The sequence below is a fragment of the Mustelus asterias genome, chromosome 11, assembly GCF_964213995.1.
Source record: "Mustelus asterias chromosome 11, sMusAst1.hap1.1, whole genome shotgun sequence".
In the NCBI taxonomy this organism is placed as follows: domain Eukaryota; kingdom Metazoa; phylum Chordata; class Chondrichthyes; order Carcharhiniformes; family Triakidae; genus Mustelus; species Mustelus asterias.
In genome coordinates this window covers 51,702,255-51,727,275 of record NC_135811.1, presented here as the reverse complement: position 1 = coordinate 51,727,275, position 25,021 = coordinate 51,702,255, and the positions used below count along the sequence as shown (strand labels likewise).

At 44.5% G+C, this 25,021-nt stretch overlaps 1 protein-coding gene across 2 annotated transcripts in view; it reads right to left on the bottom strand.

The window, feature by feature from the left end:
* The window catches only part of prkg1b (protein kinase cGMP-dependent 1b), a 722,012-nt gene that overhangs the window by 185,301 nt on the left and 511,690 nt on the right, over positions 1–25,021 (bottom strand). For both annotated transcript variants that reach the window (XM_078223608.1, XM_078223609.1), the window contains exon 5: positions 12,042–12,105. In XM_078223608.1, the coding sequence (XP_078079734.1) occupies positions 12,042–12,105 (64 nt within the window). The remainder of the gene's footprint in view (positions 1–12,041; positions 12,106–25,021) is intronic.

Here is a 25,021-nt window from a genome sequence, read left to right as displayed (position 1 = left end):
TGGTGCACATGGTGATGGACAACGTCAAGTGAGGCCTTACTGACGGCTAGGCCCGGACTCGGGGAACATCTCCGCTGGCTGGAATGGATCAACAGCAAACCCATCTTCCGTACATTTTAAGTTATATTGAACAGATGTCAGGCATTAGAAAAAAAGATTAAGTAACTTAAGTACTACTGGAGAAACCAATCTGTCACAATCCTGCCGCACTTGCCTCCCTGTTTGTTGCTCATGGCACAGATTTACTTTCACAGGATCTTTGATCCCTTTGGGCAAGACTAGTTTGCCAAAATTGCCCAATGAAGCATGCAATGACTCTAAGATCATCTGGTGATGTACTTTCAAGCATTTAAAAGGGCTTTGGGGCTCTAATAATTACTTTACCAAGGAATATGCAATCAACTAAACCACTGTAAAAGCACAGCTGCTGAAATAGTAACACTGCATGATAATCTCTCTACACTATCTGAAGATTATTTTTCACATTTCTTGTCCCATGGCATCATCTCTTTCTGCATCACTCTCTGATTGAAAAGCAGAGAGTGAATAATCATGGTGGAAGTGAGGGTAGAACATAGGAATATAGAAACAGGAGTAGACATTTTAGTCATTCAGTAAGACCAGGCTTGATCTACAACCTCACTCCATGTTCCTGCCTTTGGCCCATACCCCTTCATAGATTTTGATACTGAACAATGAAAAATTCTCCAATTTTCTGTTAAAAGCTAACTAGTCAATTCTTCCAAATTCTAGGCAAATCTGAGTGGGTTTTCTTTTTTACAAGTGTTCCAGAAGCATTGATGATAGACCTCTGACAGCTGTCCATTGGCACTGGGCAAGCAGCCTTTGCCTGATCGTAACTGGTAGAACGGTCAAGCAGGCAGCATGGAATAAACCTCAGAGGTTTTTGCTACCCTTGTATCAGAAGGATCCAGAACTCTATTCGCCGTTGTAATTGAGCTGCCAGTTCTTGGAGTGCTGTGACAAAACCACAGTGGTTAGCACTGCTGCCAGCACTGCTGCCCCACAGCACCAGGGATCCGGCTTCGGTCACTGTCTGTGGGGAGTCTGCACATTCTCCCCATGTCTGCATGGGTTTCCTCTGGGTGCTTCGATTTCCTTCCACAGTCCGAAAGACATGCTGGTTAGATACATTGGCCAAGTTGAATTCTCCCTCAGTATCTCCGAACAGGTGCCGGAGTGTGGTGACTAGGGGATTTTCACAGTAACTTCATTGCAATGTTAATATAAGCCTACATGTGACACAAATAAATAACATTTAGAATCCTCCTCTTTAAGTTTTGGGACATATCGGAAATACTTCAGAAAATCATAATGCGTCTCTGGGCTAAGGTTCATTTAATTTGCCATTATGTAAAGTTAGGTTCTTCCCAGCTGTTGCAATCTGTCTCAATTCCCTTTCGTTTCTTCCCTGTAGCTCTCTCTCAAACCTCATGAGTTGGAAAGCACATTCCCCTCTTCTCTCCACAAATTCCCATCCCATTTGCGCTCTTGTGCTTCCCTTTTCCGTTTTTCCTGGAGTTGTCTCTCCCTTGTCTGAAACTCTAACTCTAATCTCTACTCTTTTAGTCATAGAACTTTACAGCACAGAAAGAGACCGTTTGGCCCATCGTGTCTGTGCTGGCCATCAAGCACCTATCTATTCTAATTCAATTTTCCAGCACCTGGTCCGTAGCCTTGTTTGCTATGGAGTTTCAAATGCTCATCTAAATGTTGTCAGGATTCCCGCCTCTACCACCCTTTCAGGCAGAGAGTTCCAGATTCCCACCACCCTCTGGGTGCAAAGAGTTTCCCTCAAATCCCATCTAAATCTCCTATTCCTTATTTTAAATCTATGCCCCCTGGTTATTGACTCCCTCTACTAAGGGAAAAAGATTCTTCCTATCTACCCTGTATGTCCCGCATAATTCTGTACACCTCAATCAATTCCCCCCCCCGCCCATTACCTTTTCCCCAAGGAAAACAACCCCAGCCTAACCAGCCTCTTCTTAGCTGAAAGGCTCCAGCCCAGGCAGCATCCTGGTGAACCTCCTCTGCATCCTCTTTAGGCAAATAATGGTTCGGATAACCTGGTGTGTTTACATGTTATGCATCTTCTACCTATTCTCAAACTGCAGTGCAGCCCGAAAACTCAGCCAGCGTCTTCTGAACCTCCGGTCTTTGTGTTTTTATTTTCTACATTAAGTTCCAACTGCTGAGCTAAGTTTTTAGCTGTTCCATATTTAGAGATGCTATTTTTTTCCCCCAATTTATGTCCCCCTCTTGCAGAAATGCTTTCACATCAAAAGGAGCCATCTTATTTTCCATTGTTAGTACTCTCAAAGCTTAATGCTACAATCCTGTGTATTTTGTTGCAACAATTTTTGCTTTACATTACTTTTACCATCTACAACTAATTCCTTTACAGTCAGATTTAGCTCATTTGCAATGGATTCATCCTGTCCATAATCAACAAGTTTTGTGTGCGAGGTTGGTTTGTTAGCCACAGCGCAATTGGCATGACGCAATTTAATGATTCCACACAAAGGTTAAAGTTCATTTATTAGTGTCACAAGCAGGCTTACATTAACACTGCAATGAAGTTGCTGTGAAAACCCCTGATCGCCACACTCCAGTGCCTGTTCGGGTACACTGAGGGAGAATTTAGCATGGCCATTGCACCTAACCAGCACGTCTTTCGGACTGTGGGAGGAAATCAGAGCACCCGGAGGAAACCCATGCAGACACGGTGAGAACGTGCAAACTCCACGCAGACAGTGACCCAAGTCGGGAATCAAACCCGGGTCCTTGGTGCTGCGAGGCAGCAGTGCTAACCACTGTGCCACCATGCTGCCCCATTAGCTACAGATGAGGGGGAAAAAAAACCTGTTTGCAATCATGTTTGTGTTCATGGTCCATTCCTTAACACTGATTTTCACAATTGGTTGTGATTGTGCACGTTTTATTTAGGTTCAGGACTGTCTGGAACCGGACACTGCCAAGTCATATGATCTACCACAGCCATCTTAAACAGCTTTGGATGCTCATTTAAAAAAAATAGCTTTACAATTTGCAATTTCTTCACACAGAGGAGATTGGATGGAGAGGCTCAAAATAATGAAGGTTTCAGCGGAACGGATGGAGAGAAACTGTTGCCATTTGGCAGAAGGGTCAAGAGGACATCGATTTAAAATGGTTTGCAAAAGAACCAACAGCAACATGAAGAGAATATTCTTCAAACAGCGAATGATTATGATTGAGAAAGCATTGCCCGATAGGGTGGTGGGAACAAATTCAATCACGGAATGTGAATAAGAATCTGCCTGGGGAGGGACGGTTGGAATCAAAGAGGACAGGAAAGCACTCTGGAGTGGAATGATTCGATGGGCCAAATGGCCACGTTTTGTGCTGTAACCATTCTGTCGTAAGAACTGTTCAATTAAAATGAAAAAAACAATTCCTTTAATGAGCAACAATGTTTCTCTGGGTTGCTCCAAAAATTGTCCGGAGGATTAAAATCTGTAATTCTGCAATATTCCAGGAAGGATAATCCTGGAAGATTGACAATCCTAGAGCAACACTCTGAATCATAGAATTCCTACAGCGCAGGAGGCTGCCATCCGGCCCATCAAGCCTGCACCGACAACAATTCCACTCTAATCAAATGTATCTACCCCCTGCTAATCCCCCTGACACTAAGGGAGAATTTACCAAGGCCAATCCACCTAACCAGCAGTGTTTGACTATGGGAGGAAACCGGAGCACCTGGAGAAAATGCAGACATGGGGAGAGTATGCAAACTCCACATAGTGACCCGAGGCCAGAATTGAATGCGGGTCGCTGGCGCTGTGAGGCAGCAATGCTAACCACTGTGCCCCTGTACCACCCTTCAAAACTATCCAAGCCATTCAGGCTTTCTTAGTTTGGTTTAATATGGGATTGGTACTGCTCTGCCCTAACAAAAGTGACTCAAGTCTCAACTCAAAAGGGTACCACTTCATGTTTTTCATTCCTCCACTGCAGTGATACAAGTTTATTTATTATAAGGCCTATGCAGTTGGAAGGCAGAGAAAATAGCTTGTAACCCAGAGATGAAAGGTCAGTGACTCATCAGTGTGTGTGCCAGACTCTACCCATATGTTTATTTGGCAAGCTGATAACTGAAATGCAGTTAGACCTTCTTCCATACATAACCTCAGAACGTAATGACAGCACAAGGTTTACCTTACAAATGGCCCTGTACGACATTTGTTATCTGACCGAAATGAAGGACCTTTGGCAATCGTCCTCCATAGATCAGATGGTTTTCTGAGAATTTTGCCGTACCGCCCCACTGTAATGATATTTCAGACATTCTTTGGAAATCCTTATCTATATAACTGGTCACACCCTACTTCTCAAGCGCACTTTGCACTATTATATACTGGCAGACAGGACAATAGCCAACATCTTCTTTGGATCAATTGTTCAGCCCACTTCTTATCTTAACTCTCCCATTTGAGACGGAGGCTGAAGTTTTCCGGCCGTTCCTGTTGGCGGGATCTTCTGGCCCCACCAACGGCAACGCCCCCCGCCCCCCCTCCACTTCATCTGCAGGTCACCCAATGGGAAACCCCTCAACAGCGGCAGGACTGGAAGATCCTGCCGCCAGCCAATGGTGGGCTGTGGGGGTTGTGAAATATCCTGCCCAAGAATTTATACCATCTCTGAATTCAAAAAGGAATGATAATTGCCTGTTTTCTCTTTGGTAAACCGAAAGTGCATGTTCCATTTACTTCTTGTTCATTGTACCATTTTAATAGTTCTTCTATGTTATCGCACAAGGTTGGTTCCCCGTGCAATCTCTTTGTGAAGGCTTGAATCATTCAAATCTTCATATTGCTTCGCCCATTCTTTCAACTTTTAATTTGTTCTCATACCCATTTCTGTAGATCTGTAAAATTTCAACCCATTATATTGCCTATTAACAAGCTAGACTTGGAATTGTTCAAATTGCATGAGAAAGCTTATCTCCTTAAAGCTTTTGTGAAGTTGAATTACAATATTTAAGTTCAGCCTGCACACCGTAATCTTCACTTTTGTTCTAGCAGGTTGTCAATCTTTACGACCTTTGCTTCAGTCCCGCGCGGGCTAATACATTTAATTGGGTGAATGAAATTCCAACCGAAACTAGTAGATAATGTTTAAAACGAAGCAGGATGTTGGGTGGAAGCAGGGCAGTGAGGTTGGGTTCCCAATTGCTCCAGGAGGCATTTAGCAGTGACACAATGAGATGCAATTGGCATGTGTTCAAACTGTAAAAATGCCCCAATGTGCCAGTTTGTACAGGCATTGGTCCCACCGATGAGTTAGTGAGGACCAGTTTTTCGGCATCCAATGTGTTAGGCACCTAAATGCTAATGAGGGGTTCAATATCTGTTCAAGGATACCTGTGTAAAGCTTATTCCCAATGAACAGGATTCTCCAGAGCACCCTTTTCCCCATGACTAATATACCCCTTTTTAAAAAAAACAGAAAAACATTTAACAAGCCAGGAAGGGGCAAGAGTTCTCCCCTGCTGGAATTTTTCAAGGAAGTGCCTGCCGGTTATCCACCCAGTTGAAAAGTTGGGGCAATCCAGCCTCCACCAGTGCAGGAGGCCGGCACTGTATTTTGCAGTCCTGATGCAGTTAACCATAGTCCGATGGCCCAGTTTGGGGGGTGGGAGCAGATAAACAAGTGGGGGCAGCCAATTCTATTGGGAGGCCTATGTTGGGCACAGGATCTCAGAATAGGGGGCCTCCCCCTGCCCACAACCTCCAACCCGGCTGCCAGAGTTTGTCTTGCCATGTGTCATGGGCATAGCATCCCTACAGTGTAGAAGGAGGCCTTTTAGCCCAGTGAGTCTTCACCAACTCTCTTACAAAGCATCCCACCCAGGCCCACCTCCCTGCCCTTTTCTCATAGGGCACACATATTTATCCCTCTAATCCCCTTAACCTTCACATCTTTGGACACTAAGGGGCAATGTAGCAAGGTCAATCCACCTAACCAGCACACCTTTGGACTGTGAGAGGAACCCAAAGCACCCAGAGGAAACCCACACAAACACGGGAGGGAGAACATACAGACTTCGCACAGCCACCCAAGGCTGGAATTGAATCCGGGTCCCTGGCATTCTGAGGCAGCAGTGCTAACCACTGTGCTACCGTGCTGCCCCCTTTGATTAAAAGCAGCCCACTTGCTGGTAAAATTCCAACATTAGGGCTGCACGGTGGCACAGTGGTTAGCACTGCTACCGCACAGCGTCAGGAACCCGGGTTCAATTCCGCCTTGGGTCACTGTCTGTGTGGAGTTTGCACATTCTCCCCGTGTCAGTGTGGGTTTCCTCCCGGTGCTCCGGTTTCCTCCCACAGTCCAAAGATGTGCAGGTCGGGTAGATTGGCTATGCTAAATTGCCCCTTAGTGCCAGGGGGACTAGCTTAGGTAAATGCATGGGGTTATGGGGATAGGGCCTGGGTGGGATTGTGGTTGCTTCAGACTCGATGGGCCGAATGGCCTCCTTCTGCACTGTAGGATTCTATGATTGATGGGTAGGTAGGTGACAGGCAAAATGTCCCACATCTTGCCAGCAGATTTTATACTTCCCCCCCACTACCTGTCAGTTTGTTTGGGGAGGCAGAAAATTCCAATCACAGTCCCTGGGTCCAATGCCTTCACATTATCCAATCTGGCCAGTATTCTGGAACTCACAAGGTGGTCGGCATGAGCACTGCTGCATCAGCTAATGTGCTGTTCATACACATTTCAGACACATTGCTGACACATCAGATCACCCAGATCCTACATTTTCTTTCACACTGAAGGGCTCCTAGAATATGCTACAGCTTCCACCCTACATTGCACCTGATGCTGAGTTAGAGAAGGTGTGACTGGTCGCTGCTGACAACCACATTGGAAGGCTTGCGGTCCTCTCTAAGCTGCACCACTCACTTCCTCTCACCTCTGCATCCTATCGCTACCTCCTCAGGGTGACTAACTGCAACCACTAAGTTGTATGCAGCAGTGTAAGGTTTACAAGAATGAATGAACATGCCACAGAATGCCTTACGGTGGTGTCCTATCCTGAGATACTAGAAGGTTTGCCCTTCTAGCAATGCTCCTCTTAGCTCCACAAAAAAAACTATGCAGGTTGTTGTTAGCAACCTTGTTCATCTCCTCACACCCTGCACCCCCCACCTCCCCTATTCAGGGCCTATCTCAGGGCCGTATGTGGGTTCCACGCCACCCGCAATATTGTGGCAAATATGCAACTGGCAAACTGCAATGGAATATCAATTTGAGGGGTACAGCTTGCTAGGTTCACTTAGAAAGTGGTCACTGCTCAAAATGGCTGACCAGGCAGGTGCAGTGAGGTGAGGGAAATGATGACTTAATCTGAAAATCAGCCCTGATGTATCAATGCTGTATCAATGGGTGGCACGATGGCACAGTGGTTAGCACTGCTGCCTCACAGCTCCAGGGATCTGGGTGACTGAGTGGAGTTTGCACATTCTCCCTATGTCTGTGTGGGTTTCCTCCAGATGCTCTGGTTTCCTCCCAGATTTGCAGGTTAGGTTGATTGGCCATACTAAATTGCCCCTTAATGTCCAAAGATGTGCAGGATAGGAGGATTAGCAGGGTAAATATGTGGGGTTACAGGAATAGGGCCAGGGCAGGCAGGCTCGATGGGTCAAATGGCCTCCTACTGCAATGTAAGAATTCTATGATTTGAATGCAAATCTTAGCAGTTGGTGGGAAGGATGAAGATTTGAAAATCCAAAGTCTTTTATGAAAGGAAGAATGTGCAATGATAAAGGATCTCACATCTCCTTCAGACACACCAAAGCACTCCACAGCCAATGAATTAGGATTCGAGTACAGTCACTGCTCTTCTGTAGGGGAAAGAAAAGATAACAAGTGGCTTGTCCACTAGGTTTTGGCTTATTTTTACCATTCAATGCCACCCCAAGAGCCAGAAAAAGAATAGTTTTTTATTCAGAAAGACTGAACCATTATGACATAATAGCCAAAGGATAAACGTAATGGAAAAGTCAATCTATTGCGCATCTCAGTTAATATCCGATATAGTTTTCAATTCAGTAATAATAATTGTACAGCATAGGACCTAAATCTTGATCTCAAGTTCAATAAGAGCCAAAAAAAAATCTTGGAAAAGGAGCTTTTCTCAACTTGTTATCTTTTCTTTCCCCTACAGAAGAGCAGTGACTGTACTCGAATCCTAATTCATTGGCTGTGGAGTGCTTTGGTGTGTCTAAAGGAGATGCGAGATCCTTTATCATTGCACATTCTTCCTTTCATAAAAGACTTTGGATTTTCAAATCTCCATCTGAATGGAGACAAGAATTGGTGCAGCCATTTGCAATCTAAATTTAGTAATTAATAACGTGTTCTTCATAAAAAGGGACCTATTGTTTAAGATGCTTTAATAAATATGCACATAACAAATCTGGGTCTTTGTGATCCAGACTGCATATAATGAATGAACAAACAAACGCAGCATCCCTTTATTGAAAGCATTCAGAACTGTTTCTTTTGCATTTGGAACACTCAACAAACCAGAGAAAATTATACATTTTCACATGTTTGTATTTGATCCACGAAGGATCTTAGTTAATGAAATACTAAGGAAACCATTAGAATGACTTGTGATTATGGATTTGATTTCCTTTCACTCCCAAGAGAAAGTGACTGATTTTCAGAAACTTTGACTGTAAAATATGGAAAACAAATTCATAAGGAATTATGCTGTTCAGTTGCTCGTGACCCTTTGATTTTCTTGGTTCTTATCCCTGCGCTCGAGTTCAATATCATTGTTTATTATGTGCCCCTGAAAGAAATGTTCTAGTAGCAAGCACTATGGATAGAAATGATTTACCCTGCATGAATCCGCGGTACTTGTGTGTTAGCTATGACTCAGCAGTAGAATCCTTGCTACTTAGTCAGAAGATTAAGGACCACTTCCACCTAGAAGGACAAGGGCAGCAGATCAGTATAGCACAGGGAACAGGCCCTTCGGCCCTCCAAATACATGGGACCACCACCAGCTGCAAGTTCCCCTCCAAGCCACTCACCATCCTGACTTGGAAATACGTCGCTGTTCCTTCGCAGTGGCTGGGTCAAAATCGTGGAATTCCCTCCCTAACAGCACGCGAACTGCAGCGTTTCAAGAAGGCAGCTGACTGCCACCTTAAGGGCAATTAGCAATGGGCAATAAACACTGGCCAGCCAGCGAAGCCCAAGTCCTACTCCAGAGATCCCAAGCACAAAATTCAGGTTTACACACCCAGTGAAGTACTCAGGGCCCCTGAACTATTGGAGGTGCTGTCTGTCAGGTAGACATAAACAAATCCATTGAAGCATTTTGAAGATGAATGGGGGAGTTCTCTCTGGTGGACTGGGTAATATTTACTCCACAACCAACCCAGTGTGAACAGATTATTTGGTCATCATCACATTACTATTCATGGCACAATACTTAATGCACATCAGCTGTGGTATTTCCTACATTACAACACTGCCTGCACTTCAAAAAGTACCTCACTTGCTGTAAAGCACTTTGGGACATCCTCAGATTGTGACAGATGCTATTTAATTGGACGTTCCATTCTTTCGTTTACTTATTCATATTTGCTTTTAATACTTGGTCCTCCAAATATTTCCACTGACTTGTCCCTTAACATTCAATGAGATTAACATCGCTGAATCCCCTACTATAAACATCCTGGGTGTTACCATTGACCAGAAACAATTAACTGGGCCAGCCATATAAATACTAGGGCTACAAGAGCAGGTCAGAGGCTGGGAATTCTGTTAAGAATAGCTCACTTCCTAACTCCTCAAAAGCACATCCACCATCTACAAGGGCTCAAGTCAAGAATGCGATGGAAAACTTGCCTGGGCGAGTGCAGCTCCAACAACACTCAAGAAACTCAACACCATCCAGGACAAAGTTCCCCACCCGGTTGGCACTTCATCCACCAACTTAAATATTCACTTCTTCCACCATTGATGTGCAGTGGCAACCATGTGTACCATCTACAAGATGTACCGCAGGAATTCACCAAGGATCCTGAGAGTGCACCTTCTAAACCCTAGAAGGTCAAGGAAACATCACCACCTGCAAGTTCCCTTTCAAGTCATTCACCATCCTGACTTGGAAATATATTGCCGTTCCTTCATTGCTGCTTGATCAAAATTCTGTAACTCCCTCCCTAACAGCACAGTAGTTGTACTTACGCCACATGAACTGCGACAGTTCAAGGCGGCGGCTCACTGCTACCTTTTCAAGGACACTTAGGATTGGGCAATATAAACACTTGCCTAGCCTGTAATGCCCACGCCCCATGAAAGAATTTTTAAAACATTACAAATCTCCCCATGGATGACACAAGTGTGAGGGATTGCCTTGAACCTTTTCTGATTCTCATTGTGTCATTAAACTATTTACTTTCAGATTTAGTTACTCCCAGTGTCCTCACATACTTTTGAGTTTTTAAATGGTCTATTGGTCGGTGTGCAGCTAATTGCTCACAATCTGTAGACACCCATGTGGAGTATGTATAAAAGAAAAACAATGCCTTTCAGAATTTCAGGTTTCCTCAAAGCACTTCACTGTTAACAAAGTACTTTTAAAGTGTTGTCACGATCATAATATACGTAAAAGAGCGGGATTTAATGTATAACCACAATTACTGAGATAAAAGCTCTCACATTGCACACAATGTGACAATGTTGGACAGTTTAAAGAGGCTCCGGAATGATATCTACAAAGATTGGCAATTATCATAGAATCCTACAGTGCAGAAGGAGGCAATTCTGTAACTCCCTCCCAAACAGCACAGTAGTTGTACTTATGCCACATGAACTGCTACCTTCTCAAGGACACTTAGGATTGGGCAATACACCGAGAACAATCCCACCCAGGCCCTATCCTCGTAGCCCCATGTAGTTACCTTGCATGTAGTATCCCCATGACATTCTGGGCAATTTAGCATGGCCAATCAAACTAACCTGCACATCTTTGGAGTGTGGGAGGAAACCGGAGCACCCGGAGGAAACCCACGCAGACACGGGGAGAATGTGCAAACTCCACACAGACAGTGACCCGGGGCCGGAATTGAATCTGGGTCCCTGGCGCTGTGAGGCAGCAGTGCTAACCACTGTGCCACCCACTGCTCGTGATTCAGGCCACTGCTGGTAATAAGAATGATAGCACAGGCTGAAAAAAAAATGCTTATAATCAAATGGTTAACACAGATGATGAAAGCTTGGTAGCTTCATATGACATTCAAAGGGGAGTTATATGAAAAGAGCAAAGAAAATAACAGGTTTCTTCTAAATGTTTTAATGCTGCCATCAATACAGTAGAGAGGCATCTTAAGCAGAGGACAATGCCCACTGAATTCATATAATAGGCAGCACGGTGGCACAGCAGTTGGTACTGCTGCCTCACAACGCCAGGGATCCGGGTTCAATTCTGGCCTCGGGTCACTGTCTGTGTGGAGCACTTTCTCTCCGTGTCTGCGTGGGTTTTCTCCAGGTGCTCCTGTTTCCTCCCACACTCGAAAGGTGTGCAGGTTATGTGGGTTGGCCATGCTAAATTGACTCTAGTGTCAGGGGGATTAACAGGGTAAATGTGTGGGGTTACGGGAATAGGACCTGGGTGGGATTGTGGTTGGTACAGACTCGATGAGTCAAATGGCCTCCTTCTGTACTGTAAGGATTCTATGGATTCTATGATATAAATACAACCAGTAGGACAACACTGTCCGTTTTTCATAAGATTGTCTTCTTACAGTCAGGTTTAGATATTGTTACACATAACACACAGTGGGAGTCTCCTCCATTATGTCTATACTAAAAACTGCATTCGTCTTGATAGACTGTAAACCACTGGCAACTGTTCATTGACTGACAGTTCTAATCTTAATATCAAGCAGAAAATATGTCACACAAGGTATAATTGAAACAAGATAAGTGCTGTAAATGTCATCACTCACCTCTTCAAGAACATCAGCTAGTTTGCTGAGTATTTCCTCGGAAAGGTTCTGGAATGTTGGGACGCTATGGAATAGAAAAACACCTCATAAATAAGAGAAACTTGCTCCATTATCTACAAGAAAACATCTAACGACAAGCCTATCAATCGCTCGCCATCATCAAAGTATAGCTAGGGGCTATAAAGGTGCTGGAATGATGCACTAAATGGATTTAGAAAATGTAATTTGTTCAGTGATAAAATGATAATAGCATTGGTTATTACAATCTTGCTTTCTCCATTGGTTGCAAGGACCCCGGGTTGGCATCACTGCCGCAGTCATTGAAGTGGCTATACTCTCAGTACTCACTAATTGGCCGGAATTTTACTGTCTCGCCCACCACGGGAATCGGAGCAGCCGAAGGGTGGACAATGGGAAGATCCATTGACCTCTGGCGGGATTTTATGGCTTTGGGACGTGAGGCCGTAACTTCCGGCCCATAGTGTAGAACCATTGTGCTTGCCCACGGAACTACATAGAACATAGAACAGTACAGCACAGAACAGGCCCTTCGGCCCATGATGTTGTGCCGAGCTTTATCTGAAACCAAGATCAAGCTATCCCACTCCCTATCATCCTGGTGTGCTCCATGTGCCTATCCAATAACCACTTATATGTTCCTAAAGTGTCTGACTCCACTATCACTGCAGGTAGTCCATTCCACACCCCAACCACTCTCTGAGTAAAGAACCTACCTCGGACATCCTTCCTATATCTCCCACCATGAACCCTATAGTTATGCCCCCTTGTAATAGCTCCATCCACCTGAGGAAATAGTCTTTGAACGTTCACTCTATCTATCCCCTTCATCATTTTATATAGTCTTTGAACGTTCACTCTATCTATCCCCTTCATCATTTTATAAACCTCTATTAAGTCTCCCCTCAACCTCCTCCGCTCCAGAGAGAACAGCCCTAGCTCCCTCAACCTTAAATGCGGCGGATAAGGTTCTAAGTAAATTGTCAAGGTGATGGGCGGGAATCGAACCAAAGCCAACTATTTGAAAGGCAGTGATGCTCACCACTATACCACCATCGCTCGCTCGGAACTCCGCTCCTTTTTTAAGGAACTCAATGAATTCAATTGCCAGCAATCATTTTCCTTGAGATTTTCTTTGAATTTAGCTTTGTTGATTTAGAATGCAGCAAGTCTATGGAAGTTCGAAATTCCCAATTCTATTTGCTGAATCAAAGGGTGTTTTTAACTAAGATAAATTTACACGTGCAGTCATACTGTCACTCCAACATTGGAGTGGCGTTAAATGTGCAATCATGTCCAAGTGTCAGTACCACTTATACTAAAGGTGTGAGGCATGAGCACAGCTTAGCTCAGGCTTGATGCCTCATTTTAGTCAAGGGATGCTACAAGAAATATTGAGTTTGTTATCCTCATCAAGATGTCGGGCCATTGCCTGAAGGATGGTACATCAATGATATGGAAAGAGTGATCCCATAATCGCACATGCCTGAGGGGAGCTGAGCTTGGAGGGGGTGCTTTATTTCGGATTTCCACACCGTGCAATCCCATTCTGCAGTGAGAGTGTGGACTGCAAGAATATCTCTGGTAAATCAAATCCATCCATTTAGAGAAGCAAGGCTATAACCTAGGGATCTTGGAGGAAATAGGAAGTTCGAAAGTCCCAATTCTATTTGCTGAATCAAAGGATGTTTTTAATTAAGATAAATTTACGGGTGCAGTCATGCTTTCACTCCAACATTGGAGTGGCATTGGATGTGCAACAATACCACTTACACTAAAGGTGTGAGGTATGGGTGCAGCTAAACTCAGGCTTGATGCCTCATTTTAGCCAAGGGACGCCACAACTGGGTAGAATTGTCTCTTTCAGGGACAAATGTGGGGCACAAGACTACAAGATGAGACATCTAATAAAGAGCAGCACAATGGTTAGCACTGCTACCTCACAGCGCCAGGGACCCAGGTTCGATTTCTGGCTTGGGTCACTACCTGTGTGAAGTCTGCACGTTCTCCCCGTTTCTGCGTGGGTTTCCTCTGGGTGCTCTGGTTTCCTCCCACAGTCTGAAAGATGTGCTGGTCAGGTGCATTGGCCGTGCTAAATTCTCCCTCAGTGTACCCGAACAGGCGCCGGAGTGTGGTGACTAGGAGATTTTCACAGTAACTTCATTGCAGTGTTAATGTAAGCCTACTTGTGACACTAACAAATAAACTTTAACTGATATCTGGGCCTGGAAAAACACAGCAACCTCCCAGTTTGGATAATTAATCACGCATGGATAAACAGTCTAACATGATAATTTCATCGAGTTTGACGAGCTTTCGATATCATGTTCATCAAAATTCAGATACTGTGCTATGAAGTAGGCCGAATTCGCACTTCTCATTAAAATTCAACTCTTATTAAAAAGTGAAAATTAACCATGTATAACCTCCCACAGTTATAAACTAGGTTCCAAAACTATGGCCCATGATCAAATTTGCATTAGAACTCTGAAGAACAATCAGTCACAAGACTCCCAGACATGAATTGTTCACCAACCGGTGCCAGTAGTTAATCTTTGATCGACAATGGAAATCCAAGCTTGTCATTTAGATTACTATCACCCTGTCACTTTATAGCAGCTCTATAAGTAAAAAGAAATTCACCATAGGAATCCTCCCGTTGTTTGGGGAAAGTTGAATGATTCATATGCCTCCTTAAGTTCTTCACTTAACCTTTCCCAGTTGACCTGTGTCAATAGTAAATGGAGCTGCTTATGCTGACATCTGTTGACCCACCAGGCGGCACGGTAGCATAGTGGTTAGCACTGCTGCCTCACAGCGTCAAAGACCTGGGTTCGATTCCCCGTTTGGGTCACTGTCTGTGTTGAGTTTGCATGTTCTCCCCGTGTGTGCGTGGGTTTCCTCCAAAGATGTGCGAGTTAGGTGGATTGGCCATGCTAAATTGCCCCTTAGTGTCAGGGGGATTAGGTAGGTAAATGCATGGGGTTATAGGGATAGGGCCGGGGTGGGATTATGGTCAGTGCAGACTCGATGGCCTCCTTCTGCACTGTAGTATCCTATGATTCTATAACCATAGGCCAGTTGCCACCAGGCCAAAGGGAATAAAGGGCAAATTCGTGGCAGGGCACTGTCTTCAGTTCAATTGCCATGAAGTTTCAAACACTGGCAGGGTAGATAAGAAACTGGTGTATGCCAGATGTGCCGATGACGGATATTTACCAAATTGTAAAGTGCACACTTCTAAACACAAACATATTGAAGCATAATGCTTTGTCACTTAGTTCATCAAGTGAAAGACTTTAGGGCAATTGCTTTATTCAGTTAGCTGCGCTATTCAAAACAAATGAGAGTGGAGTAAATATTTGACTATACTGCTTCAGGTACAGACAGGTAATGGATGCTGGGAACCTGTGCACTCCCAGCTCATGATGTCCAATCCAGAGAGAGGAATCCCAATGTTGCAGCTACTGCATGAAATCATTAAAAAACCAGCACTGAATATAAAATAATCCTTATGTATACAGAATTGTATTTATACAAGTACAATCTTTCATATTCAATTTTTTTATATTATCTGTACAAATAATTCATTAGTATATTAAATTAAATGCATACATTAGAAGAAAAATGTTCTGTTTAAATGTCACTTTACACTGATTTACATAAGATTTAGGCAAAGTTTGTCACTTTAAAGCAATGAGTGGGGTAGGTAATGGAGTGGCGACGTGCTATGTCAAACCAACCATTCTTCCTTGCACCACAATATTCTGGCGTATACCCTGCGGGACACTGGAACCGTTTTGTAGATGAGACTAAGTTAAGAGTCACAGTCAGTTGCATAGCTGGGAGCTGGAAATTACCGAGGAGCAGAGACTATGTTGAGTGGGTTAAACAGTGAAGTTTGGGGAAGTGGGAGATCACCAACTTTGGATCCAAGGGAGACACAATAGGAATATTTTCTTAATGGAGAGACAAAAACCTGTGAGGGAGCAACTGGATTGAGGTGTTCATGTTCACAAATTACTAAAAGCTGAAACAAAAAATAAAGAAGAATCACACATTAGGGCGCAGAAGGAGGTCATTTGGCCCATTGTGTCTGCACTGGCTCTCCAAACCAGCATTGCGGCTCAGTGCCATTCCCTACCTTCTCCTCGAACACCTGAACGATTATTTTTTCAAATAATCGTCTAACGTCTTCTTGAAAACCTCAATTGAACCTGCCTCCACCACACTGTCAGGCAGTGCATTCCAGACCCAAACCACTCCTTGTGTAAAAAGGTTTTTCTTCACATCACGTTTGCTTCTTTTACAAATCGCTTTAAATCTGTGCCCTCTCGTTCTTTATCCTTTGACGAGCAGGAACAGTTTCTCCCCATCTACTCTGTCCAGCCCCCTCATGATTTTGAACAGATCTATCAAATCTCCTCTTATCCTTCCTCTCTCCAAAGAGAAAAGTCCCACCTTCTCCAAGCTATCTTCATAACTGAAGGTTCTCATCTCTGGAACCATTCTTGTAAACCTCTTCTGCACTCTCTCCAATGCGCTCACATCCTTCCTATAGTGTGGCACCCAGAACTGTATACAATATTCCAGCTGAGGTCTAACCATGTCTTGTAACAGTTCAGCATAACCTTGTTCTTGCACTCTATGCCCCTATTAATAATGATGCGGAGATGCCGGCGTTGGACTGGGGTAAACACAGTAAGAAGTTTAACTACACCAGGTTAAAGTCCAACAGGTTTATTTGGTAGCAAAAGTCCTATTAATAATGCCAGAATATGGTATGCTTTATTAACTGCTCTCTCCACCTCACAGTTTACAATACTTCGAAGTTTTGTGTGAAATTGTCTCTTGCACACCAAGATCTAGGGGTCATTAATATATATGAGGAAAAGCAAGGGACTCAATATTCCTATTGAACTCCACGACAGACCTTCCTACAGCCTGATAAATATTCATTGACCATTACTCCTGCTTCCTATCACTTAGTAAATATTTTATCCACATTTCTTCTGTCCCTTTTATTCTCTGAGCTATAACTTTTCTCACAATCTGTTGTGTGGCACTGTATCAAATGCCTTTTGAAAGCCCGTTGTTCACCATATCAACAGCATTACCCTCATTGGCCCTTTCTGTTATCTTCTCAAAAAATCTCCAGCAAGTTAATTAAACATGATTTTCCCTTTAGAAATCCATGCTGACTCTTTCTAATCAACCCATATTTATCCACGTGACTACCAATTCTATCGAAAAATTGTTTCTAGAAGCTTCCTCACCACTGAGGTAAACCTGACTCGTCTGTAAGCTGGGCTATCCTTACAACTTGCTTTGAACAAGGGTGTAATGTCTTCAATTCTCCCATCCTCTGGCATCTCCCCAAGTCTAGGGAAGACTGGAAAACCAAGCCCAGCGCCCCAGCAATTTCCAATTTCACTTGCTTCAATTTCCGTGGATACATCTCACCCAGACCCGATACCTCGTCAACAATTCCTTGAAACACGGCAATCAGTTTTGAGCACTGCACCTGAGGAAGCAGTTACAGAGCAGATCCACCAGAATGGTAGCAGGGCATAAAGAGTTAACTGATAGGGCAGGTTGCAAAATGTAACTTGTATTCCCTTGAGTGTAAAAGGTTGAGTGATGGTCTAATCAAAGTGTTTCAGCTGAAGGAATTTGACTGGGAAGATACAGAATTCTGAGCAGGAGGATATCATCTTAAAATTGTAGTTAGGCTGTCCTGGGATGATGTCAAAAAACACTTCTTCACATAGACATTTGTGGAAATGTGGAACAGGCTCCTGCAAAATGCTGTGATCATGGGGCCAACTGAATTTGCTTGGACTTTCTATTGATGAAATCCCCTGGTAGGATTTTTCCTGCATGTTTCAGGATCCTGATATCAGGGTCAAATGAGAGTCAGAAGCCAGCACCATGTGGGAAACACCCAGTCCTGATTCACTGGATCACCCAGTTCTGGTTCAGTGGAACACAGATCTACTGGATCACCCAGTTCTGGTTCAGTGGAACACTGGATTACCCAGTCCTGGTCCACTAGATCACTCAGTTCATTACATTTACAGTGCTTGATACTCGTTTAACAGATTTAAATAAAAAATATTTACATTTTTTTTGCATTTTTATGCTTTGTTAGGCATCTTCAATGTTGAGAATAAATCATACATTTGTTTCCCATTTTCTGACAGTGCTGATATCACAAGTCATGAATTGGCTGGAAGAATTGGACATTACACACAGTAGGAAGTAGACATTCATGTCATTCAGTTTGCAGAGATACAAAGCTGACAAACAGTGTGCAGAAGCTTTATACTTTGTGCTCAATTTACAGCTGAAGTCAGATTTGCATGATTGTAATGTCAATGAAAATGAGGCCCAACTTTCCCTCTACGATTTAAAATTCCACCATGTAATGCAATCCATTTTAACTCATGTCCCACAATGCGAGCTCCCATAACTGCTGATCCCAGCTGATAATTCCAATTGCAAAGAATAGATAGGAACCATAGGTGGTGCTGTTTGCAAACTTCAGCCTTCAATTTGCCTTTCCAAAAGATGTAATGGTAAAGCAGTGTACCGTACGCAGGTGGGAAACTCTTCCCCTCCAGAAATGCCATCAATGCAATATATCCACCCCCAGAAAATGAAGAGACTTTGGGTGAAAATCTATGGGCCCTCCTGCCAGTTTCAAGTGCAGAGCTTTCAAGTCCAACAGGAACCTATCTTCAGGAGTTTACTGTTTCTCTCTTCACAGCTGCTGCCATTAAGTTTATCCAGCACTATCTGTTTTTAATTTCAGATTTCCAACATCCGCAGTATTTCACTTTTATTTTGGGTGTGAGAAACACTGACACTGCCACCCTGGGGCTGCGAGAGGGCAGTGGGTAGCTGCTAAAGAGGCCGTTTGACATACAATCATAGAATCCCAACTGTGCAGAAGGAGGCCATTCGGCCCATTGAGTCTGTACCGACCACAATCCCACCCAGGCCCTACTCCCACAACGCCACACATTTACCCCGTTAATCCTCTGACACGAGGGTCAATTTAGCATGGCCAATCAACCTAATCCACACATCTTTGGATATAAAATAGTTGATTGCAAAGTGATTGATTCCATGAGACAAAATTTAAACATTTCAGCCTGCGAGGGCTTTTCAAAAAAGAACTTTAGCCTGCTACATCAGCCCCATGGTGCAGAGGTGAAACACAGAAACTATTTTACTCCTTTGGTCTGAGGATAGCTTTCCTTCCCCACCTCCACCTCCCAACCCTTGGGACCAAAAATGGCCCCGGTGAGGGGCGGGTGGAAGTCCTCTACCACTGAAGATCTGACACCATTGTGACCTTGAAGAAAATCTGCATCCCAGTATCTCTTGTACACCACAAGCTGCGATATCTCATGAAGCAAATCTAACTGTTTAATGGGGTGCAGTTGTGAATAGAAATTTGGAAGATAGGAGCAGGAGGAGGCCATTTGGCCCTTCGAGCCTGCTCCGCTATTCAATAAGGTCATGGCTGATTGTCCAACTCAATAGCCTAATCCTGCTTTCTCCCCACAACCTTTGATCCCATTCGCCTCCAGTGCTAAAATAGAAGGTAGAATTCTAATTACTTTTAAAAAATCAGATTTTTCAGCTTAATTCCACTGAATATCATGGCTGTTCTTCCTGATGTTAGATGATTGGAGTTTGCCTTGTAAGTGCTACTTGATTCAGTTGCCAGGGCCTTTGCCCCTAAGTCTCTGTCGGAGAGTCAGTGCAGACTGGATGGGCCGAAAGGCCTTCTTCTGCACTGCAGGGATTCTATCCTAAATCTGGAGACAATGATTTAAATGCTACTCCAGATCGCACCCACGTCACTTGGTGGAGGGGTTATCTTAGGGTCAAATTTCAAAGTGTCAATTTTCTATCGTGGGATGTAGGTGCCATTGGCTAGCCAGTATTTATCGCCATCCCTAACTGCCCATCAGAAAGTGGTGGTAGACACTGCTGCCACTGTGCGTCAGTGGTGGAGGGAGTGAATGTTTAAAGTGGTGGATGGGGTGCCAATCAGGCAGGGTGACTTGTCCTGGATGGGGTCCAGCTTCCTGAGTGTAGTTGGAGCTGCGCTCATCCAGGCAAGTGGAGAGTATTCCCAAACAGCCTTACCCGAACCTTGTGGATGCTGGACAGGCTTTGAGGAATCAGGAGATGAGTTACTTGCCACAGAATTCCAAGCCTTTGACCTGCTCTCTGTGGTCAAAATATTTCTATGGCTGCAGTGAATGAGCAGAATTGATACTGAGCAATGGGGGCTGTGAAAAAGAGGCAGGTTTGGATGAAGCACTGGTTTGTTTTAGTGGTAATGGTGGCAGGGAATGTAGCTTTTGCAGAAGGGGTGGACAGCCAACGGGAGATAGAGGAGCAGATATGTAGGCAAATTTTGGGAAAGTGTAAAAGTAACAGTGTTGTTGTGGTGGGAGATTTTAACTTCCGCTATATTGACTGGGACTCACTTAGTGCTAGGGCTGTGGATGGGGCAGAGTTTGTAAGGAGCATCCAGGAGGGCTTCTTGAAACAGTATGTAGATAGTCCAACTAGGGAAGGGGCCGTACTGGACCTGGTATTGGGGAATGAGACCGGCCTGGTGGTCGACGTTTCAGTAGGGGAGCAATCTGGGAACAGTGACCACAATTCAGTAAGCTTTAAGGTACTGATGGATAAAGATAAGTGTAATCCTCAGGCGAAGGTGCTAAACTGGAGAAAGGCTAATTACAACAATATTAGGCAGGAACTGAAGAATGTAAATTGGGGGCAGACGTTTGAGGGCAAATGAACATCTGGCATGTGGGGAGCTTTCACATGTAAGTTGATAGGGATTCAGGACCGGCACATTCCTGTAAGGATGAAGGATAAGTATGGCAAGTTTCGGGAACCTTGCATAATGTGAGATATGAGCCTAGTCAAAGAGAAAAAGGAAGCATTTGTCAAGGCTAGGAGGCTGGGAACACACTGTGGTGAACCATAGATGGTTACCATTATGGGTACTTGTACGTATGTTACTCTCGTTACTGTTGGGGTTAGGGTTTGGGTGTTCCACCTGTTATTACTGTTTATGTGGTACACTCCGTTCGGCTCCGCCTTCTTACAGGAGTATAAAGGTCACTGCTACTTCCTAGTAGTCTTTAGTCTGGGATAATATTGTTGAGTAGTGTGCTCCTATTTTGTCGTGAATAAAAGCCTTTATTCCCGGGTACGTTCTAGCCTCCCGTGTGAATTAATCGTGCATCACAGACGAAGCAAGTGTGGAATACAAGGAAAGTAGAAAGAAACTTAAGCAAGGAGTCAGGAGGTCTAAAAGGGGTCACGAAAAGTCATTATCGAGCAGGATTAAGGAAAATCCCAAGGTTTGTTATACATATATAAAGCGCAAGAGGGTAGCCAGGGAGAGGGGCAGCCCACTCAAGGACAGGGGAGAGAATCTATGCGTGGAGCCAGAGGAAATGGGCGAGGTATTAAATGAGTACTTTGCATCAGTATTCACCAAAGAGAAGGACTTGGTAGATGATGAGTCTGGGAAGGGTGTGTAGATAGTTTGGGTTATGTTGAGATTAAAAAGGAGGATGTATTGGGTGCCTTGAGAAACATTAAGGTAGACAAGTCCCCAGGGCCTGATGGGATATACCCCAGAATACCGAGAGAGGCAAGGGAGGAAATTGCTGGGGCCTTGAGAGAAATCTTTACATCCTCATCGGCTACAGGGGAGGTCCCAGAGGATTGGAGAATAGCCAATGTTGTTCCTGCAACATGACTTTGTTCCTTTGTTTAAGAAGGGTAGCAAGGATAATCCAGGTAATTACAGGCCGGTGAGCCTTATGTCAGTGGTAGGAAATTATTGGAGAGGATTCGTGCATTTTGGAAGGTCTAATACAAATAGGAAATATAAAGTAAATGTCAGAACCCTTAAGAGTATTGATAGGCAAAGGGATTTGGGTGTACAGGTACACAGGTCACTGAAAGTGGCAATGCAGGTGGAGAAGGTAGTCAAGAAGGCATACGGCATGCTTGCCTTCATTGGCCAGGGCATTGAGTTTAAAAATTGGCAAGTCATGTTGCAGCTTTATAGAACCCTAGTTCGGCCATACTTGGAATATAGCCTTCAATTCTGGTTGCCACACTACCAGAAAGATGGGGTGAAGGGGATATGGCCCCCGGAAGGGTAGGGGGTTTTAGTTCGGGCAGCATGGTCGGTGCAGGCTTGGAGGGCCGAAGGGCCTGTTCCTGTGCTGTAATTTTCTTTGTTCTATGGTGGAACCTAAATTAATCTGAGAATAATTCATACCTCAGATAGAGCGAGTGCTGCAACTGATATACTGGCTGCAACCCATCCTGCTTCTTTCTCTGAATCGTCTACAGAGATTCTGTGCCTAGTTCAACCTGCAGGTCAGAACCTCGCTGCTATGCAATGTTGTGCAGAGTGTCACACATGACCATTGTGGACATCATGGTGCGTACTGAAGGGTGTCCGCAAATCTGCCTATCCCGCAGTGTACCTTCAGCGTACTTATTCTCTGACACATCTGGTTATCGTACGACTCCCATTGTCGTGCGCCTAGGCCTCACTGGTTGCATTCCTCATGGGGGGCATTAGCCATGTGTATCCCTTGTTTCTGAGCAGCTAGTCAGCCAGCAGTTCTGCTTCCAGATACGGAGACGTCTAGTCGAGGGGATTCCGCCGGGGACGCACAGGTAAGTATAACCCTAGGGGTAGAGGAACATGCCCAGGCAAAGCTTCCTGCCACCCTGACACTGCCCCCCCAAGAGTGCCACTGCCACCCTAGCACTACCCTAGCTGTGCCATCCTAGCACCCTGGTAGTGCCATGTGCAGACCTTCTTGGGAACACCATTGGAGGAGTTTCCCTTACGCATGTCTGTGGGGGTGGTTTTCCCTGGTGCTTGTGGAGGGGGGCTGTTCCCCATAGCTGTGGGAATGCGGGGAGGAAGTTCTTAAGCGCAGATCGGGGCAGATCTGTGAATCCGGCGTTACTGGCTCCATCAGGCCCCGCCTCACCAGAGCAACAGTGAAAACCTCGGCTCCAGAATTTCTGTGCACAGAGGACCAGAGAATCTGAAGAGAAAACTCGGCTGTGCTGCTGGAGAGCTGCACGCCAGTTTTCTTGCTTCTGTGCACAGAGAGCAAAATTCCACCTGCTGCTCTTTTTCCACTCAAGTAAATTGACCAACGAGAACTAGAGGCATATTCAATGGTGGAAACGATTGATGCTTTAGATGTGAAGTCAGGAGAAAGACCCCTGCACCTTACTGGTCCATATTTACCTTTCTGGTGGAGGCCTACAACCCTCTCTCTGGGAACCGCAAATGAGGCCAAGTGCACTTCTGGCCATCCTGAACGCTGGCCTATCCTTGAAAGCTTTCAGGGAAAGCTTGTTTGGTAAAGGAGAATGTCAGATGGGTGTTAAGCCTCTTATTTGAATACGTAAAAGCCTAAAAGTTGTTTCAGCAAGGGCCCTGGATCGATCTTTTGATGCCTCAGAGTAGAGGGGGAGAAATTGCTCCTAATGATGGAAGGATTGAGAACCAGAGGGCACGGATTTAAAGTGATTGGTTAGGGAAGCAAAGGAAACTTGAGGAAAAACCTTCCTTCAACAGAGCAAGAGGTCAAGATCTGGAATGCGCTACTTGAGAATGCGGTGGGGGCAGATTCAATTGTGACTTTCAAACCAGAATTACACCACCAGAGAAAGCATCTTCAAGGCAACAGGGAAATGGCAAGGAAGTAGCACTCGGTGAATTAATCTAGCAGCGTAGGGTTGGCGATGGCATAGTGGTATTGTCACTGGATTAGTAATCCCAGAGACCCAGGGTAATGCTCTGGGGACATGGGCCAAATTGAATTCAATAAAAATCTGGAATTAAAAGCCTAATGGTGACCATGAAACCATTGTCAATTGTCTAAAAACCTATCTGGTTCACTAATGTCCTCTAAACTTACCTGATCTGGCCTACATGTGACTCCAGATCCACAGCAATGTGGTTGGCTCTTAAATGCCCTCTGATATGCCACTCAGTTCAAGGGAAAGTAGGGATGGGCAATAAATGCTGGCTCAGCCAGTGATGCCCACATCCCATGAATGAATAATTTTTAAAAAAACCACTGCAGATGAATGGTCTCCCTCTGTGATGTAAGCATTCTGAATGCACCAATGTGGTGGGCTGCACACATGTAGCTCAGAGTGTGCATGTAAACTGCCTGCCATCTTGGACACTAGCAGGTTAAATTTCATGCCCACAACACCCATTTATATTGGGCTGATTTCAGTGAATGCAGCTTGTCTGGAACTGCTATGTTCTAAGACTGAACTAAAGGAAGCAAGCTGAATCTAGGAGGAGTACTTAACTTTTGTCAAAATTATAACTGAAGAATTGGGTGCCGACCAGAGAGATGTGATGTGAGACCCCCTGGAGGAGGGAACCCCACAATAACTGGGACTGACATTACAAAGAATATAACTCCTTTTCAGCGCTGCGGGTTTCTGTCGGATCACCTGAGCACTTAAATTTACTGAGATAAAAGCAAATGACTGTGGATGCTGGAATCTGAAACCAAAAGAGAAAATGCTGCAAAATCTCAGCAGGTCTGGCAGCATCTGTAAGGAGAGAAAAGAGCTGACGTTTTGAGTCCAGACGACCCTTTGTCAAAGCTTTGACAGCTCTTTTCTCTCCTTACAGATGCTGCCAGACCTGCTGAGATTTTCCAGCATTTTCTCCTTTGGTTATAAACTTACTGAGCGTTGGTTTTAAATGACTGTATAGCCATGTCCCTCCTGTCACCTGCTCTAGATCCACAATCACCTTCTTCAACTCTGCATTCCTCCAGTTCTTCTTAAGCACACCTAATTAAATCTCTCAACCAGGTGTGGCCGGAACATGCCAAGGCCTTCAATTC